The following is a 20615-nucleotide window of genomic DNA, read 5'->3' as shown; positions in this document are numbered from 1 at the left end:
ACGACGAGGAGACCTCCCAGCTCATCTACAACATCATCGAGCAGTCCGGGGGCATGGAGGCCGTCAAGAACGAGGTGAACAGAGGAGGTGAGAGAACCGTAGAACTGTATTGCCCCGCCCCCCGGCGCCCAAAAAACACCCACCCTTTTGAGGCCGTTATCCATCATTTCTTGTTTGCTCCTGTGGATTTCAGCTGCTCCTCCTCCTCCTCCTCCTCCGCATGGGAGGCAGGGTCCTCTTCCTCCCGTGCCTGGCGCCTCTTCCTCGGCCCGGGCCCCTCCTCCCCCGCGGGGCCGCTCTGGCCCTCTGCCCCCTCTGCCGGGCCAGCGGGGGGGCCCTCCTCCCCGCGCCCCGTCGCACGTGCCCCACGGAGGCCTGCCGCCCCCTCCCCCCACCGGCCGAGGCAGCCTCCCCCCGCCGCCGCCGCAGTCCAGGTCCTCCCCGCTGCCGCCGCTCCCGCCCTCCAGGTCTTCCCCCTTCCAGTCGGCGTCCTCCCACGCCTCCCCGCCTCCTCCTCCTCCCCCTCCGGCTCCGCCCTCGGGGCTCCACCGCCCCCCGGCTGCCCCCGCTCACTCCACGCTCGGCAGAGGCGGCCCTCCGCCTCCCCCGCCCCCGGCTCCTCCGATGACCTCCTCAGACTTCCCCCCTCCCCCCGCCCCCTCCTTCCTCCCTCCCTCCCCCTCCACCGCTCCGTCCGGAGGCGGGGATGACCACGGAGACGGCCGAGGGGCTCTGCTCGACCAGATACGCCTGGGGAAGAAGCTCCGAAATGTAAAGTAACCCTTATTATCCGTTTGTGCTTTTCAAGTTTGATGTGATTCTAAAATCGAAGGCGGTGAAGGATCTAATGCGTGTGCGTGCGAACGCCGTGACGCTCCCCCTGTACCTGCGTGTGCTGCAGGTCACAGAGAGCTCGGACGCGCCCTCACCTGCACCGGCGGAGCAAGAGGGCATCGTGGGAGCTTTGATGATGGTCATGCAGAAGAGGAGCAAAGTCATCCACTCGTCCGGTAAATACGAGATAAATATGTACCGGGGAGGTGAAGAGTGGTACTTCTTTTTTTCAGGAAGTTGTACTTAGGTTTTTCCATTTCAAGGGAGTGGATTGTTGTTCTCCACTACCTCTTAAAGATAATGTCGTTATTTTTTACTCCACTGCGTTTATCTACACCGTGTTCCAAATTATTATGCAAATGATACTTTTCTCTGATTTTCCCTCAATAGTCGATGCAAATGACAGCCAGTATAATTTTCTAGTCATCAATCGTTAGGGTCTAATTCGAATGTTATTGAACAAACCTCCCAACGAAAACAACAATTTAAAAAACTCAAAATGCACTATTCCAAATGATTATGCACAACAGAAGGTTGTAGAGAACTGAAAATGGTCATTTGTTGAATTTGCAGCATTAGGAGGTCATATTTACTGAAATCAAAAGCTATTTCCATCAAAAGCATCTTAACAGGCCAAGTTACATGTTAACATAGGACCCCTTCTTTGATATCACCTTCACAATTCTTGCATCCATTAAACTTTTGAGTTTTTGGAGAGTTTCTGCGTGAATTTCTTTGCAGGATGTCAGAATAGCCTCCCAGAGCTGCTGTTTCGATGCCAACTGCCTCCCACCCTCATAGATCTTTTGCTTGAGGCTGCTCCAAAGTTCTCAACAGGGTCAAGGTCAGGGGAGGACGAGGGCCACACCATGAGTTTCTCTCCTTTTATGCCCGTAGCAGCCAATGACAGAGGTATTCTTTGCAGCATGAGATGGTGCATTGTCAGGCATGAAGATGATTTTGCTATGGAAGGTCATTTTCACACCTTCAAGGAGCCTAAAGGGGCCTACCAGCTCTCTCCCCATGATTCCGGCCCAAAACATGACTCCTCCTTGCTGACGTCCCAGCCTTGTTGGGACATGGTGGCCGTCCACCAACCATCCACCAGCCATCCACTACTCCATCCACCTGAACCATCCAGGGTTGCACAGCACTCATCAGTAAACAAGACTGTTTGAAAATGAGTCTTCATGTATTTCTGGGCCCACTGCAACCGTTTCTGCTTGTGAGCATTGGTTAGGGCCCAATAGAAGGTTTATGCACAACTGCAAGCCTCTGGAGGATCCTACACCTTGAGGTTTGCGGGACTCCAGAGGCACCAGCAGCTTCAAATACCTGGTTGCTGCTTTGTAATGGCATTTTAGCAGCTGCTCTCCTAATCCAATGAATTTGTCTGGCAGAAACCTTCCTCATTATGCCTTTATCTGCCTTTATCTGTCTGTGCTCTGAATCAGCCACAAATCTCTTCACAGTACGATGAACACACATAAGTTTTCGTGAAATATCTAATGTTTTCAAACCTTGTCCAAGGCGATGGAATATTTGACACTTTTCGGCAGCAGAGAGATCCTTTTTCTTTCCCATGTTGCTTGAAACCTGTGGCCTGCTTAATAATGTGGAACGTCCTTCTTAAGTAGTTTTCCTTTCACAGCTCACCTGGCAAACTAATTATCACAGGTGTCTGAGTTGATTTCAGTGATCCAAAGAGTCCTGAGACATAATACCATCCATGAGTTTAATTGAAAAACAAAAGATTAAATGTTTAGGACACTTAAATCCAGTTTGCATAATAATTTGGAATGCGGTGTATAACACGTGCAGGTTCTATGGTTGCTTTGAGGGCAGTTCATAAAAGCGATGGAATCGTTTTTTTTTTAAAAAGGGCCAACCTCTCACCCAAACTGGGAATTCACTCCCTCTCAGTGAACCACTGGCGGAATTAAGATGGAACGACTTCACATCTAAATATACCATTGTGAAGTTGAACGAGTGCTAGTTTAGCTACTTGAGTGTCGCATCAAGTACTTTAATACTTTGACTTGAGTCATTGAATGGAGGGTCTTCATTATTAATTTTTCGGCCACTGCCGACCCCCATCTTCCGGGGGAAAACCGACATGTGGACTCACAGCTACTCCATGTATCTCTCCTGTATCGCAGATGAAGACGAGGAGGAGGTCGGTGACGATGAGGATGACGACGACGAGTGGGACGAGTGATGCATGTGGTTGGGTTTTTCCCCAGACGCGTCACACTTAGGTTTGGTTTTGTGTGTTAGTTGTCAACCGGCTGAAAACATAACATCGCTGACTTTCACTGGTTTGTGACTTGTATATGTATATGATTCAAACTGTGAAAAAAAATACATTGACAAGACTGAATACAGGTCAATTAAAAAAAAATGGAAATCTTTATGTATTTTTGTCTCAACATTCTTGGAATCTGATTGATCAGAATTACAGCACGCAGTGTTACACAAAACGCAGATGAATGGTGGCAGAATGTTGAATTTTCCATTCTGCTCCTATTCGTTCTTTGATCACTTGTGGACTTAGAGTATGTGACAGAACTGTAAATGGACTTCTGCAAAAAAAAAATAAAAAAGATGATCTGAGCCAGTATTATTCCCATATTCGTAATTATGTACATCATTTCCTCATACATCTGTGCAAAGAGACCTCATTCCCTCTAAAAACCCCCCACCGCCAAAGTGCATAACTGGAAGAACACTGTTCACGACACATATCTTCAATGAACATGCACGTCAGGGTATGTGACAGCAAACATCCTAACACGGTAACATCCAATGGAACTGCTTTGACAAAATACGTAACACCCTTGGGAGAGCAATATCCAAACATTAAACAACAACAACAATAACAAACTGTAGGACAAAGAAACAAGCATGCAAAACATTTTTCATCGATATCCTTATATTATTTCCATTCAATACAATACTCCAATGGATCATAACCATATATTATATTCACAACTCATATATTACATTTTTTTTCATCATACTTAAAGACAACATGAGAGTATCACCTGCTCTACGAAAGAGATGTATGAAGAGGCCGGGGGGGCGACGCTCGAGCATCCGTGTCAAATTAAAAGTCCAGCTTAGTGTCCAGACAGGGCAGTGTTGGGGGATGTCCCTCCTCCCTAACCCGGGCCCTGTTCCTGGCTCTCCGCGTGCCTGCGACTGGTGCGCTTACGCTGCTGCTGCTGCTGCTTGGGGAGGAGCTGCTCCCAGTAGGACTGGCAGTACTGGTTGATTAGTCTGATCTCCGGCGGGAACGGGTGGGGGGTGACGGGCGACGGCGGGTGAGGTCGGTGGGAGTCGTGGGGGCTCCGCCCGACCTCGTCCTCGTCCCGGGAGGTGAGGGCGAGCACGATGTCTCGGTCAAGGATGCGCAGCGCCACGCGCACCACCGTGTGCTTGAAGTTGTTCTCGGTGGCCAGGCAGTGGTAGAGCCCGGCGTCCGACTGGTTGAGCGCCTTCAGAAGGATGCCGTGGTTGGTCTTCAGGACGTCGCCTGCCCGGTTCAGCTGCAAACCCCCCCCCGCAAAAAAAAACACAGACATCGCAGACAATGAAGGAGTTAGAGAGAAGGAACAGTGGCTTTTTTACTTCCAATAGGAAAAGGGCCACATTGAGGGTTACTTCATTATTAAAACACATATTTCTTACCACTTTCCGCTTGCCGTCCCTCTGGAAGAGCCATTTCACTGTGGTCTGGGGGGACCGTGGCTGGCATTCCAAAAATGTACTGCTGCCCTCTACTCCGAACTGCACCGTTTCTCTCAGTCGGTTTTCTACTTTACAAGTGGGGAAAGAAGAGGCAAGGAAAACCCATAACAATTAATTGAGGCGTGTTTCCAAGGGCTTGGGGGTCCTAAAAGCTGTTAAAAATGTCGACGCACCCTTGGCATTGAAGCCTCTGCACTGTCTCAGGGGATCACCGTGTTTTACGTCCTGTCTCCTGCTCCGCCTGAACAAAGTTACACATTGGGACATATTCAATAATGTGTTCCGCTGCTCACACATTCTTAAACACCGTGCTACCAGGGTGTAGGGTGTCCCTTGCCTCTTGGTAGAGGGGGTAAATGCAGAGCAGCTCTCTCCGTCCCAGGCGCAGTAGGGGTCTCGCGCCAGGCAGCAGTCGGAGCAGGCGCGGCCGTACACTCCACACCGGTGCAGTGACACCTGGGTGAGCCCGGCGTCCGAGGACACGTACAGCTGTTGCTGTGGCGCCACGGACAAACCAAGATCTAGTCACTCAACCTGCGATGAACCGATATTTTTTGCACGATAACAGGAGGACCGGCTGAATCTCACTTACCCTTTTAGAGGAGATCTTCATCGTTTTGACCGGAGCTCTGTTCTGTAAACAAATTCCACAGCCAAAAAGATAGCTTAGTAAACAGCTTCGCCTTGAAGAATGCTGTCGATTCTGTATAGGGCGGCATGCTAAGGCGTACCCTGAACACCTCGACCTCCTCCAGAGTGAGCTCCTCCATGCTGGTTGGGTCCTTGGGCAAAACGATCACTTTTTGGACGGTGCCTCGGTCTGGCGGCGTGGGGGAAAATTGATATGAGACACAAACGGTCCTATCACTTTGCATAGTGCATTTTTTTTCTTCTAGTTTTCTACCAGTTTCGGCCGCAGCTCACCTGTGCCCAGAAAGAGCACCTCATAGCGTCCGTCCACGGCATCGACCTGGTCCACCACCATGGCCGTGAAGCGATAGTCCACGCTGGTTCTCACCACTAGAGGGCGGCGGTGGATGGGATAAACGGAGTGGAACATCAGGGGGTGAGCTCTGATGAAGTTCACCGCCTCATCAGAGAAGTCTTTGGAGGATCGGATGCCAGGCGTAAAGGTTCCTCCTGGACACTAGGAAGTCAAAGTGAAAGAGTGCGGTGTGTGTTTTAATTGGTGATGTGAAACTTTAATTGCGGTTTGCTTTTATACAAAGTCATCAGAGATGAATAACGATCCATATAAATCCATGCACTGAGCTGGTTTCACTCATTAGTTTTACCCCTTGCTTGTACAAGAGTAATTAGAAAATCAACTGAGAATAACACCGGCTCGGTCCATTTGCATTTGACGTTGACTGAAAATACTTTTACTTTCTGAACCTGGAATGGCCACTCCTGAGCAGAACATTATTGACAGCCAGGCTGAAACATACCGTTCCAGGCCGAGGGTAAGGGATCTTTCCGGTATATTCTGTCCATTGGTAGTTATGGCCGTGTTTGTGGGCAAAGGGTCCGTTGAAGACATTGCGAATGTCCGCCATGGAGTAGACACACACGGCCGATCCCTTGAAAACAGAACTGGAACACGGAATCATAATTGGTGGGAGGCAGATGGCACTACCATTTCAAGAATAAATATGGGGGGGTGGGGGAGTCGTCCCTGAATTCTAAATTATACAGTGCAGAATCTGCAAAGAAATGGCAGCGTAGGACTTGGGGAAAGTGCGGTGCGGGCCCCGTGCTCAGAATGATCCCGGCTGCTCACCCAGCTGTAGTGAAGAGAGCGTACACCACAGGGTTCCTCTCGTCTTGTGTGGGCTGGATGAAAACATCCCCTGAAAGAATTACGACAGACTGGTGAACGGCACGATAGTGGTAATGTCAAACAACGCTCGAGGCAGTAATGAATTAAAACACAACCAGCCAAACGGGGGATTTTTTTTTTTATTGTGGCCTTACTCAGCTCATCGAACGGAGTCTCCACTCCATCCTCTCCGATCACAGAACAGATCAGACGAGCCTTGAGGAACGTGGTCCAGCGGTTTAACAGTGACTTCTGGCCGCCCTCATCGTTCTGGTTGGAGGGAAACAATCATGTTACATCAGAGAAGATAGATGGATGGATGGATGGATGGATGGATGGATGGATGGATGGATGGATGGATGGATGGATGGATGGATGGATGGATGGATGGATGGATGGATGGATGGATAGATAGATAGATAGATAGATAGATAGATAGATAGATAGATAGATAGATAGATAGATAGATAGATAGATAGATAGATAGACAGATAGATGGATAGATGGATCAGTACAGATCAAACAAAGACCATTGGAATAAGGAAATCATCTTCTCATTCTCATATTCTCATTCTTCTCATCTTCAAATTAAAAAAGTTGAGATCGGATCGGTTACTGGACGATACTGAAATTCAAAGTCAAGCCTCGATGTGAATCGGTGTAGTCAGTGCAAATGGGGTTTCGGTGCATCCCTAATAAGCACACAGACTAAAAACTGAAATCCAAAAGAGGCGTCAGCATGTTGGGCTCACCAGGCACACTCTCCCCACCCTGGCTAGTACGCTGGGACTTGCCCCACCGACCGAGTCCAGACTCTTCTCACGGAAGAAAAAGTACAACTTGTTATCATTCCTTTCGGCGCTGTCGGGTATCTGCTGGATCTTAACAAACACAGGCTCTACCAGAGAGAAAGAAAAAAAAAAGAAGGGGACAGGAAGGTTGTGGTTGTCATGTAACACCGGCGGAATGATAATCTGTGATCAGAAACAAACACAAACCTGTAACCCCAGGGTACTTACTCACCGTTCAGCCACCTGGAGTCATACTGTTCTGTCCTAATTGCCGTCCTTCCACCCATGGTCCTAAAGAGTGCGGCGTCGGTGCTCATGAAGTCGATGTGGACACCTGCGTAGAGGTTCCCATCTGCAAAGACGTCAGGGGAGGAAGCGTTTAGGTGTAAAACGGGGGGGGGGAAAGAAATTCTGAGATTTTTATTTTTTTTCAATCCTGTTATTATGCAAATGTTACCGATCAGCACGGCGATGTTCTCCTGGTTGGGATCGTAGGAACATTTTCCCTTCCCCGAATCCACATACCCAGGGACCAGCCTGAACAGGTAGTCCTGCAGGGAGCAGATTGGCAAGGAGGGGGACGTGTAAAAATAGGCGGCTAAAAAATCACATGGGAGCCCAGAGAGGTAGCAAACAAATCACTGTCCTAGATTTGTCGCCATTAAATATTAAGTGAGACAAAGCTCCCGGGCTCCGCCGCTTCGGGCCATGAAATTCTGGGGTTTGATTGATGTTCACCTCGGCCCTCCAGCCTCTGTTGACGAAGGTGCAGATGGGCTGGTACGCCCCAGTTCCACAGGTGTAGAGGTGGGTGCGGTTCCACGGCTCTATCAACCGCACGAAGTTGGCGCACTCCCCCTGCAACAAAGGGGGGGAACAAGACAGATGGAATTCAAACACCATCAGGGGAGATATTGTTCCCTCTTTGTCAACAGAAAGCTCCAATCATTCAAAGAGCGGGACAAAAGAAAAAAACATGATCACACCTGTCTTCCCTTTCCCGTCATTTGGCACTCTCCCTTTCTCTTGGCAGATGCCGGCCAATGGATCTGCAGCGGGGAAAAGGACAGCTGTGATTATCCGGCTGGAATGCAGGATTGATTTTAGATTATGACTCCACGGTGAACTTTAACTGGTCTCCCACAAGGCAGAAACCCCGGAAAAAAACAGGGAGAATTTGAAGCCTGGTGGTGCGGGTCCGTACTATGAGGGGCTCCTTGTTGACATTGTGCATGTCCAGGGCGACCAGGTACTCGCGGCTCCCCAGGTAGAGACGGCCTTGGTCCTGGTCCACCAGCAGGATCCGGTAGTCGCTGGTGTTGAAGGAGAAGCTGAAGGGGCGTGCCGCCCGCGTGTCCAGCAGCTCTGCAGAGAAGACACGCGGAGATAAATGCACATTTCGACACGAGCATTCACATGAATTGATGTTTTTTCATGTATGCCGGCTTGTATCCTTCTGCAGCGCTTGTGAGAGAATATTCATGAACTTATTCATAACCAACGCGGGGAGTCAAAAAATTCCACATTTCTTTGTATTCCCCAAGTGATCACACTTGAAAAGTTTCATTTCTTGATGTGTCCAGACCAGCTCGTTCCGAAATAAAATGTGTGTCAGTGATTAAATATAACTCAACGGCGAGCATTTTTAAGAAACAGATTCGCTTTTAAGATGTTAATATTTGATGTGTTCTGGCTGTCTGATTGAGTTTAAGGCGCTTAACGCCCTGCGGGACTGGAAGTATTCCCCTCGGAGCACACGGTCAGTGGAACTCCGAGCTACTTCTTGGGATCAGGGCTGTGTTCAGTGGAGCGTGATCTGTTAAGACACGCTCCGAGTTGAAATGGAAAAAATGTTTCGCTTTTTTTTTCCGCTCGGCAACGTGTTTTCCCAGGAGCTATCATTAAACAGTTTTTCGTCTGAAATAAGACCGACAGGCTCTGCACTGCGCTTTGCTATAGATTTGTAATCCTAATGAATATAAATTCCTCCTCCAGCTCCTCCATGCAAAGAACCTCCCTGGTCCTAGGTGGTTTAGATCAAAACTCGCTCGTATTTTATGTGAAGCGCATGTTGTATACGCGTCTGCCTGTTCCAAAGCAATGTGAGGCTTGTTGATGATGACCACAGGTACTGCCTATGGCGAGGCAGATCGACAGCAACACCCTGAGGATCCCAAAAACAGAGCGGAGACCTTCGCCGAGCAGCTCAAAGGCACAGAGGAGGGGGAAGATCCACATTTACATCAAAGTGTCTGCTATCTTCCTTCGGAGGTCAATGCCGACAGGATGCAGTCAACGTGCCACTAAAATAAGCCGCGCAATCGGATATCCGGGCGCCGCTGGATGGGGTCTCTCAAGGTGGGGAAATGTCCGACTCTGTTCCTGAGAGGTAAACACAGGATAACGAGGCGCTCGCCGACCTCCCCCGAACCCCAGCAAAGTGGACTCAGTGTCAGTCTAAAAGGAGCCGGGCGACACCCGTATACATGTCGCCATCCGGGAACAAGTAGCAGACAATGTTCTGCCGTTTCGTAAACAGTCAGGCAACCCTTGGCCCAAACCGACATTCTAATAACACCCAAAAAAGGAATTTTAATCTGGGAAGGCTCCAGCCAGGACACTCTAATCTTCTACATTACACGTTAATACGCCGTTAAAACCCTATTATCACCATGATGACAAAGTCTGCGCTGTGTGTTCCTTAAATGTCGAGAAAGTGACCGCGTGACTAAACATTTAGATTGTCGAAGGTGGATGAGGTTTTCGCTGCTCTCCCGACATCCCGGCAAATTCTGCCTCACAAACAATCCCATTGGAATCATTCAATCACTCCTGGAAAGAGGCTCCGGCACCGTCGACTCTCACCCAGGCAGGCACATTCGTTTAACGGTCACATGTCCCTTCCCCCTCCCAAAACCTCCTTCAGAGGCGCCTTGGGGAACAAAGAGATTCCCTGTCACAAACAATGAACAATAAATCCTTAGAGTGGCAAAAGAAACAGAGTTGGGGAGTAAATCCAACTTTTCTCCCTTTTCTATGGAATTAGGTTGAACGGTGATTGGGGCCGGAATGAATCGATGCGGCCGCCATTAGTTATTAAGACTTTGCCAACAATACGAATTACTCAGAATGTCTGAAATGTCAATTCTCATTATTGCGTTCAGTGTGATGATGGGAATAATGTCAATTTGGGCAGAAACAAGCATATGCACAGATTTCCATAATGCGGCCTGCAATAAACAATAATTGTTCACGTAAGCTGTTTACGGACTGGGATTAGTGTTAAGGGTTGAATAAAAACGCATGCAGTTGCCCTCAAGTGGCAAAAGAAACCACAGGATAAAACAGTACTGCTTGTTGTTCTCGCCGCTGATCCTATCCGAAATCACACAAATTATCACAGTTGTCAAAACATATTAGAGCCAACATGCTTTTGTTATGATTTGCAAATTTCACAATAATTTGTGGCTTTTTTGATACTCTCATTTCACACAACTTTGGACTTAAAGTGTTTAACTGAATGAAATGATTATTATATTATATTATATTATATTATATTATATTATATTATATTATATTATATTATATTATATTATATTATAATAATTTTATATAAACTACATATTATCTTCTTCTTCTTCTTTTGGCTGCTACATAATATAATATAATATAATATAATATAATATAATATAATATAATATAATATGATATGATATGATATCGTATTATGATATCATATCATAATATATTATATCAGTGTTGTACAAGTCATCTTACTGGCTATCTATTTCCTCCTGTAACTAATTGTTTGAGCAGCTTGAGTATGGTACTTTTAGATGGCCATCTTCAGCAGAGTTCATCAATAACATAAAATCTAATTTTAGGCTTGCCAGTTTTTTTAAGAGAAAACATATTGGATGGGTTTCAGTATCTGCAGAAACTCAACAATCGGGTGTTGGGTGTTATGGCATCTCTCGTTCGAACATAACAAGGAGAAGCAGCAAACCACCAACATGGCCTGGGGACCAAGCGGCTCAAGGAATCTAACAAATCTGAATCACACCTCTAATTCTTATTTACAGGTGGTTCAGGTGAGCTGTGTGTGTGTGTGTGTGTGTGTGTGTGTGTGTGTGTATGTACTTGTCGGTGAAGCAGGGATGTAAGGCTTCAGGAATAACTGTAATCATCCAGCAGTGACTGATCAAAGGTGTCATCCAGGTAATAGTAACAGAACTCCCTGCCATTACGTCCCATCTGTCCCGGCTTGTATCGACGCCTCCCACAGCCACTTTGTACGGTGGAAAAGCTATCATTTCGCTCCTGTGATCGAATTTCACTTGCTTTCCTGTCCGGATCGCATGGAGGGTCGAGCACAGGAAAGAAGTGACAGATCGGGTGGTGCAGTGTGTGGGATTTAGGGTGTGGGGAGAAACTCTTTTGAAGGGCACAGCGAGTGTGTGACTGCCCGCGCACGCACAATATCCACCTTTTGTTTTGTGCGCTGCACTGTTTGACATGGGGCAGGAAATACATTCTTTACATATGCATAAAGAGGAAATATGAGCGGTGAATAATGTGTGTGTGGGTGGGTGGGTGTGTGTGTGTGTGTGTGTGTGTGTGTGTGTGTGTGTGTGTGTGTGTGTGTGTGTGTGTGTGTGTGCGTTCCCCGTGTGTGTGTGTGTGTGTTCAGCTGGCGTGAATGCCTAAGGTGAAGGCAAACAAATGAAAAGATTCTATCACGGCGGTCCGGGGCCGACAGAGGAGTTCCAGCTCACCTTTGAAGGACAGGCGGACCCTCGGAGCCGACTGTTGGAAGCCTGAACTACTGTAAACACACACGGCCGACAGCAGGAGCAGGGCTCCAGATGCCGTCATGGTAACAGCCATGCGGGCAGCCCACAGAGATCTAAATCTGGACAGAAAAAGAAAAAGGTATGAACTATTATTACATAGCGCCCCATGGGAAATATGAGACAGAAGAAGAGAGAGAAGAGCAGGGGACTTTCTCTCTCTCTCTCTCTCTCTCTCTCTCTCTCTCTCTCTCTCTCTCGCTCTCTTTCTCTGACACACTCTCTCTCTGATCTCTCTGATCTGTCTGATCAGAAGTTTGGCGTGCAGCCTGAGACTCGATGTAAAGTTATTTTGACGCCACAGAATGACGTCCAACCGCGCACACCTGCTTTGGATGACACATACCCATTCAGATGCACACATGTAGAGACGGAGGAAAGCTTAGTTTGTTTACTTGTATATTATAACATTCTATAAAGTGTATAAAACTGCTATTACTATAAAACTCTCCCTCTCTCTCCTTCTCTCGCTCTCTCTACTAAACACATCCGTCTCCGGCCATGCAAGCCTGATCTAAAACAATGTGTGACAGTTCAGGGGTGTTGGAAGGTAGCCTAACTGCGAGACTTTAACTATGGTATTCATTATGCATCTGCACTTTGCTGGAGAGGATCCCATATAAATTATGAATACTAAAAGCTGGGTCCATAACGTCCATTAAATTCTCCCAGAAGGTTTGCTTTTCTTATAGGCTCTCCCGCAGGCCCAGAACCTTTGTCTCAAGACATCCTGGGCCTAAAGCGACTTCAACTTCTCTGGCATATTAGGGCTTTCCACTCTGCCCTCCTTAATAACCAGAGGGTGGGAGTGAACATAATGTCCTTGTGCTTGTTCAAAACCTGAAGTCCATTATTTAACGGTATTATTTGAGCTTCATCCAAACAGCCTTGGGTTTGGCTTCTTGACCAAAAGTGGTAATTGAGCAACTGTGGTCTCTTTGTAAATAAAAAAGAAGGAAAAAAATAAATAAAAAAGGGGGCAAATTATAATCAATGCACGCACTGGACAAGAATGCCAGACCATTATTTCGAGGAATAAAATCATTTGCATAACAATTTCATTTAATAATTCCATCGCATTTAAATAAATGAAACACAATCTAACACCAAATTTCACAGTTCACGGCTAACCAGAGCAACCCAATGAGGCCACTGCTTTCTCCTTGTCTAAAACGGTGGGTCTCAACGTGGGGCCCTGGGACCCCCGGGGGCCCTTCAAGGCGTTCCAGGGGGTCGCCAGCAAAAAGGATTAATCGTCAAACGTCACCATTGTCTAATTTACAATAAGTTACAACCGTTAGAGAATGTACAACAACGGCTGTTTCGATCATAGTTTCACCGTTACCTCGCTAACTTATGAAGAGACAGGTATTGGACTAAATCATTAGGAGGGAGTTAGCGTGGGGGGGGGGAAGAAAAACATTTAAGGGTGTAAACAGAAGGAACATTCAACTGTCAATGTGTGGTAAACAAGGCTTTAAGCAACAGGCTCAATGGGATTTATATATATTTTTTACAACATTCTCCGTCATAATTGCCCTTAATCCAGCTGGATCTAGGTTCATCTAAGTAAGCAGTGTGGGATTGTGAGTGTTGACGAATGTTAAAATGACTTTACTACCGAACTACAAAATAGACATTGTTCAAATGCTCAGGTATATTTAATTAACCTATGAGGAGGGCTGGACGATATATCGATATAATATCGCCTGGTTATATCGTAACATCGCGATATGATTATGTCTATTATATCTAACAATGTAAAATAAATGACTGACGCTGTAATACAATATTCTGAACTTGATACATTTTAGATCTTACAATTTATGTATTCAGCTGTTTGGTCCCGACATCCACGTTATTAATGTCTCTAATAAATGTCTAATCGCTGAAATCGATGGTCGACCTCGCGGTAACGGTCAGGAAATACCGTGATATTGGATTCGATCAATATCGCCCCAGCCCCATACCCTGTGCGCCCCCTTACCCCCGCCAACAAAAAAAAAGAACACAGTATCCAGAACAGACGCGCACCTTCACGCCGAACACTGCGGACTTTTCAGAAGATTTGAGGAAGTTGACGAACCTTGTCTTTACGACTTAACAGCGACGACGGGCGACGGAGATCCAAAAACTTCCCGCGACGTGATATCGCTGCATTCCGTGCGTTTGAATTGCGGGAGGGAAGGAAAATCTAGAAAATCTCACTCAATTCACGGAGAAAAAAAAACCACCTAACAAACCCCAAAACAACAATAATAAAAACACTGGATGTAGACACCCCCCCCCCCCCCCCCCCGCCGCCGTCTCGTAAAAATAAACAAACCCCGCTTTGTCCGTCACTGCTGATCGATGGAATCGATGGGGGGAGAAAAAAAAGATCCCTGAACTACTTCCTATCTCCAGTCCTCAGAAAACTTCCAGGCCCGTAAATAATCTGTGGCAGAAAAATGCCGGATTGATCCTTTAACGGCGATCTGATGCTGGTGGAGAGTGAAGTGCAGGTGTTTGGAGTCAGTCTGTCCTGCTGTCTCTCCCTTCTGTTCACCCCCCCTGCCTCCCCCCTCCCCCCTCCCTCCTCCCTCCTCCCTCTCTCTCTCCTCCCCCCTGTTGGCCCACAGCAGCATTGGACCAAACCCCTCAGTGGACCATATGGGCAGGATTAACCCATAACACACCGCTCTTCCCTTTCTTCCCCTTCCTGTAACAGTACAGTGATTCTCCACCTTTTTGTCCCCCCCCCCCCCCCCCATCAAGGAGCCTCAATTCCATTCACCTTCGGCCACGGAACCGACCCCCATTCGATAGGATTTGAGATCTGAGAGCAATCTGAGAGCATTCTTTTATGATCTCGTTTCGTATGATACTAGGAGCCGTTATTGTCTCGCTGATGGTGCAAACGTGTTGTAAACGAAATGACGCGGTGGTTTAACTGCTAATCATTTTTGGCTGGGGGCCCCCTGGGGCTGCCTGGAGGACCCCCGGGGGGGCCCCCCCGGACCCCACGTCGAGAAGCGCTGACTTGGATAACCGCAGAGTTTTCATTGGTGACACCATCAAAAAGCGACCGCTTTTCAATCGCTCCGCTTTGAAATTTTCCCTTTAATCAAAAATTTTCTTTGTCTCTTGTTTTAGATTTTATTCCCAGACGAGTCCCGACGACCCAAGTGGGTGCACGTTCGACATCTGAAGTATTTAAGAGTGTAGATTTTCAATGTGTTTTAATCGTTTTTTAGTTTCTTCTTATATGCTTTTACTCCTCTTTGCTTTTATATAATGTATTTCATGCCCTATATAAAGCATGTGAATTGCCCTTGTGTATACCTATTGCCCTTCTTACTGCATTTGGAATAGTGTTCCTGGTTTCCTTGTTTTGTATCTGCTATTGTCCCTTGCTCCTACATTATACAGATTTCCTCTCCCTCTCTCTCTCTCAAATGTTTCTTCTCATGCTCCAGGGGGGCCAAAGGTTGCAACTAAAGATACAAGGGGCAGTGGTACAATAGAGATGGGGACCTGAAAGAAATTGTCGGCGTTACTCTTTGGCTCTTGGTGAATGTGAGGTTGGAGCTAGAGATTCCTGGGATTCCTCTCTGGCTGGCTGCTGGGATCACGACAACGGTGACAAAGTGAGCGGGAGGGGGCACGGGGCAGGACATAAAGGACAGCCAGTCTCTTAATAGAGTCCAGGGCTTGAAATTGAACAGGCTTTTTAGTGGCCCTCTTTATCGGCCTTTGTGTTGGACTCTGATGGAGCGAGCCCACAAAGGCGGCGAATGAATATATCCTGAGCAATGGCATCGCTGAGAGTGAAATTAAACAAACAGTGGCTGAGGTTGCGCCAGTGACACTAATATGTGTGAAAAGTCAAGGAGGATGACTGTTGCCGCTAAATTACTGTTGATGACTGTTCCTCCCTGTTTTGACATGCTTCAATATCCTCGTTTATGACGGCAGCAAACGAACCTTGCCTCAGGTTGGGCTCTGACCAGATGTTGTGCCAAGATGTGTCCGGGGTTGAACCGGAGGAAGTCTTTGTTTTCCCACTCTCTGGGAGGCATCCCTCTCTTTCCAGCTTAGGAAGTGAGTCACTTGCGTATGCTGAGTTTAGGTTTCCGTGTGCTCTCGAGTTTGGCCGTGGACTCCGGCGGACCGACCGACCGACCGACTCCCCCCACTGCCTGACGTAGCCCCCGAACATCAATTTTGGCTCTGATAACATGCCACGGTCTTATCTGAGCGGCCACACACCCTCCATTGCCTTAACGTGATGAGAGCGATAGCGACAACAATGTGTTCATCACTCTAGCGGCAGAATGGGGAAAGGGATTGAACAGACCACATACACACAGCGGCGAATGCATTTTAGGCACAATTAAGAAACAGACATGGATTTAGTCGTTCGGAGGCCCTGAGGTGAAAGGCCGGTGTGAACTCCATTGTCCCTCCTCATCTCCAGTACCTCACACGAAAAACCTACTGTATATAGATTCTAAACAGGAAAAAAAATTGTCTTTTCCATTATAAATAGACTATTTCAGCATGTTTTTACAGTGGCTGTAGTGCAAACCTTTCACCGTGCAGTCAGTAGCAGAACAGAGTAATGACAGAGGATGGGACCGAGAAGTCTAAACAAGTAAATAAAATGACAGATTGATGAGGCCCCTGGTTTCCCCAAGGCTTCGGGCCGTGGGCTTATGTGGCCTAGCGATAAGTCCACCAGACCTCTGTGCCTCGTGTATATGCACCTTGACGTGATGTGTGTTGGGTGGACACCCATGCCTGCGGGACAATCAGAGGCTCCAGCCAAGGCCCTGACCATCACGCACATCAATCATGCAGCTGTAAAGGTGGAGCACCACCACCACCACCGCCAAAGGATAAACAACCTATTGCAGCATATAATTTGACTCCCCACCAGGCGCTCTACATACATTCTGCCTCATTAAAGTATTTACAGCCACAAGACCTTGCAGCCAGGCCTCTTGTAGTGCTTGTTACACTTGTTATTATCTTACACGACCGAAAATCGCAATATCAGATACGGGAACAGGTGCTGCCGGTGACTTCCATACTGTAATTTCAACAAATCGGGAACGACTGAGAAGATGTTGGACTTGATGGGTGCAGACGTGGCGCACATTCCATTTCTCTGCAGCTTCCTCGCCTCGCGCTGCGTTTGAATCGTGGGTAATTGTCAGTCTTTTAGCGGGAGCTTCCCGAAGAACAGCGAGACAGACCTCTGTCTATATAGGCACGTCCAGCACGCCACGTGTCCTCTGGGCTGGGCCCGCCTGCTACCATCTGCCTGGAAGACCAGACTGGCGCTCTCTCCCTCGCTATGGAGCGCAGCTGGATGAACCAACAGCTGTTGAAGAGTAGTTCCATCCTAATAACAGGGAGAAAGGTACAATTAAAAAAGAAAAGGGAAAGTTAAAATGCTCGGACGACGAGTGAGAGTCCAGTGCATGTTCCCGGAGAGTTAAATCTGTCACCACGCACACGTTGGTCTTTGGGAGCCTACGACCGAATGACTGTGCTTCTATTCCAGGTAGCTGAACTTGGGTGTAGTTATTCAACACAACAGGGGACGGAGGACCCTCTTTACTTTTATTATCTGCGTCCACATTCTGTCCATACGGAGTCTATGAAGGATCGGGAAATGGGAGTTTGGTTTCCAGTAGCCACGCGTATATAAGTGCCAAAAAAAAAAACCATGTGTGGACACTTGTGCACGCAGACATCTGCATCCACCAGCATCAGCACGACTAAAGCTGCTCCTTCATTTTAAATACAAATCAATATCTCTCGCCAGGCATCTTCTATCGCTCCCTCATTCCTTTCATCTCCTTTCTCTCTCACACGCACGCACACACACACACACACACACACTTCGTTGCACACATGCTTCTGACACCGGGATCCAGGTGAATTTCAATGTCAAAGACGAGAAGGTAACAAGCGGTGCAATTGGTTTCCTTTTGTCAAGCGGATGTGTGTGTGTGTGTGTGTGTGTGTATGTGTGTGTGCAAGGGGCGTGCGCGAACATGTGCAACATGTATGTGTCAGTGCATGTGCTGGTGCGGGCACGGTGTAAATGGCGGGGGGGTGGTGGGCTGGTGGGGTGGGGCAGGCCTATTCATCTGTCTGGTGTGATCATGGCTCCCTGTAACCGGGGCCGAGGCGTCACTGGGCCCTCTCTGATCTCGGAGATAAGAGCCATCTATCTGCTACGCATATCTTTCAAGGCCTGGGGAGGCTCGTCTTATCATTCCGCTCATCTATTCCTCTCAATCACACTCACTCCATTCTCGCCCCCCCGTTTTCTCCCCACAGTTCAAAAGCGCCCTCTCAATCTAGATTACCGCTTCGCACGGACAAGTCGAGCGCCCACTCATTGTGTTTGCAAAATCCTCGCAGAAACAGGCGTGATGAGCGTGGCCTACGCGCACACGCATACACACACCCACCGAAGCAAAGCGGGCAAGCCTTCATGCACACGCTGAAACTCAGGTAGCCGGTACTTAAGGGGCCCAGCCTTAATGTCTCAGATTACTCTTGCGACAGGAACCTTTTTTCCTCCTGCACACTGTACAGTCATTTTGCCATTTCAACATCAATCAAACGCAAGGCGAATGAGCCACGACAGTGTAGTGTCTTTACATTTCTTTTCATTAGCGGTTCAACAGAGAACCCTTTTGAGCGGTAGATCCCAGGGAACACTGCGGGGAAACATCAGAGGGTATGACGTAGCATGACAAGAAAGTCTGTGTACAGTAGCAACAGCAACTCAACACCGGGGAGTGGAGTTTACACAAGAGAATCCAGTAGTGCTTCTGCTATCCGATAAAACAATGGCTCTTCCCAAAGCCCTCTGACCACAAACTATCCTGGGTTGGCCTCGGCGAGCAGCGTGTTGTCATGATCAATATTTGTATGTATGACCCAACACCATTATTAATTCATAGCCAGTTAAATAAAAAAAAAATTAAAAAGTGGTTGCGGTCTGAAATGAGACCCTAACCCATGAGAGTGATTTAAAACTGCTTTAAAGGATGAAACAAGCATGGTGTGTGGTTCACACGGGACCGTTTGATGGGGTGATATGCTTCCATTGCAAGTATTAATAGTATGTGCCCATCCTAGACTGCGTGCCACAGGGTCCAGGGCCTACAGCAGACAGGTTTTTGCGAGTGCAATATTTATAGCCATGCATTAAAACTGGAATCAAGGGTTTAGGTGTACCGTTGCACCACCACCACTGTTCCTTTGTCTAGGCCTGTCCAAAAATGTTGCGCCTGGGGCAAATCGCAGAGCAGTTTATATGCAAAAGGCCTGAAATATTTAGACACAGACCATATCAAAAAGTGAAACAATTGGTTCTAACCTTTAAAGCTCAAAGTATCTTGCCAGTATTTTTCTTTTGTTGTTTTTTTTTTTACAAGACAAACATGTGTTAATGATGATACAAATGAGAGAACCGACCTTTTAACTCACTACCTCATTTATTTTGCTCTGATTAGTGAGATGAGACTCAACTATCAGCTAAGATTAAACTGACCAATCTATCCCTATTTGGCAGCCCAAGGAGAAAAAAAAAAATGTTATTGGGATTTGTATTTCAGTACAACTGTATACAACAACCAATAACACAAAATGGACTGTGGGATATAGAAGAGCAGCAAACTTTTGCTGCCATCTTCTGGTTTAACCATACACCAACACACCTACGGGGGAAACTAAACACCGCTTTAATAATAAGCAAAATCAAGGCTGCAACGTGAAATAACAGACTATTTTATTAGATCTGATCAAAAAGGTGGACATCATATTTTATCTCAAAAAGCAAAAACAACTAAATTTGCATTATTTTCCGACTACAATGTTTTATAAAATTCAGCACACAAAATATAACTTTCAGATTATGCATCATATGTAAAACCCCAGATTTGAGATGTATTCGTGGTTTAAACAACAGATCTACAGCCTTATCCAAAAGACTGCAGAAAAAAAATATTTACAAGTCATCAATAACTAGGAAATGTAAGTTAATATAAATGTTTTTTTTGTTTTGTTTTTCCTTTTACAGTGCAACCCAAACTGTTGGAATCTGATGGGAATTTCACCAACCAGTCCACCAAGTGCCGGACATGCTCCACGACAAAGTGTTTCCTCTAAATCCAGAGTGTTATTTCTCATTTACACTGGCCTGTGATACTGTGGAAAGTATTTGAAAAAAGTAATAAATACAATAGCTTCTAAACAATAATCCAACACACCCAAAAAAAACAAAACAAAAAAAAAAACAAAAAAAAAAACAACCTAAAATGAAATCCACAATTTCAAAAGACTCAAAACATTATTTCATTAATATCTTTACAAAAGAAAAACATCAGCTACTTATAGGGAAGATGTTTGTAAATGTTTATATTCTCAATGATGATGATCGACTAAATTAATTCATAACGACAGACGGTGATTACAAATCGTGAGCGCGGGTTAATGTGTGTGTGTGTGTGTGTGTGTGTGTGTGTGTGTGTTGCAGGAGTGTGTGTGTGAGGAGAGGTAACA

General features: G+C 46.7%; 3 protein-coding genes across 5 annotated transcripts in view; 2 read left to right on the top strand and 1 right to left on the bottom strand.

Moving 5' to 3' along the window:
* LOC307241074 (actin nucleation-promoting factor WAS-like) overlaps positions 1-3124 on the top strand; it is a 6446-nt gene extending 3322 nt beyond the window's left edge. The window contains exons 8-11 of the mRNA XM_080015064.1: positions 1-87; positions 194-771; positions 902-1010; positions 2994-3124. The exon at positions 1-87 is cut by the window's left edge and continues 92 nt beyond it. Coding sequence (XP_079871190.1) covers positions 1-87; positions 194-771; positions 902-1010; positions 2994-3052 — 833 coding nt within the window. The 3' untranslated portion in view covers positions 3053-3124. The remainder of the gene's footprint in view (positions 88-193; positions 772-901; positions 1011-2993) is intronic.
* The window catches only part of LOC307240981 (protein phosphatase 1 regulatory subunit 3A), a 354017-nt gene that overhangs the window by 313860 nt on the left and 19542 nt on the right, over positions 1-20615 (top strand). The gene's annotated exons all lie outside the window — the stretch shown is intronic.
* Positions 3215-14268, bottom strand: LOC307241073 (semaphorin-3F-like). Of its 2 annotated transcripts, XM_080015063.1 has the most exons (18): positions 14131-14268; positions 11970-12106; positions 8399-8559; positions 8181-8243; positions 7933-8052; positions 7652-7745; positions 7427-7546; positions 7156-7301; positions 6559-6673; positions 6365-6434; positions 6033-6177; positions 5509-5731; positions 5316-5404; positions 5177-5218; positions 4922-5079; positions 4758-4825; positions 4525-4649; positions 3215-4382 (listed from the first exon to the last, which is right to left on the bottom strand). In XM_080015063.1, the coding sequence occupies exons 2-18, from the start codon at positions 12079-12081 to the stop codon at positions 3996-3998; spliced, it is 2238 nt and encodes a 745-aa protein (XP_079871189.1). In that variant the 5' UTR covers positions 12082-12106; positions 14131-14268; the 3' UTR covers positions 3215-3995. The 2 variants fall into 2 exon arrangements, with proteins under 2 accessions (XP_079871189.1, XP_079871188.1); XM_080015062.1 differs by having other exon boundaries at positions 4525-4652; positions 4758-5079.

This window comes from Zeus faber (genome assembly GCF_960531495.2).
Source record: "Zeus faber genome assembly, chromosome: 15".
NCBI lineage: Eukaryota > Metazoa > Chordata > Actinopteri > Zeiformes > Zeidae > Zeus > Zeus faber.
This window is presented reverse-complemented; position numbering and strand designations above follow the sequence as displayed.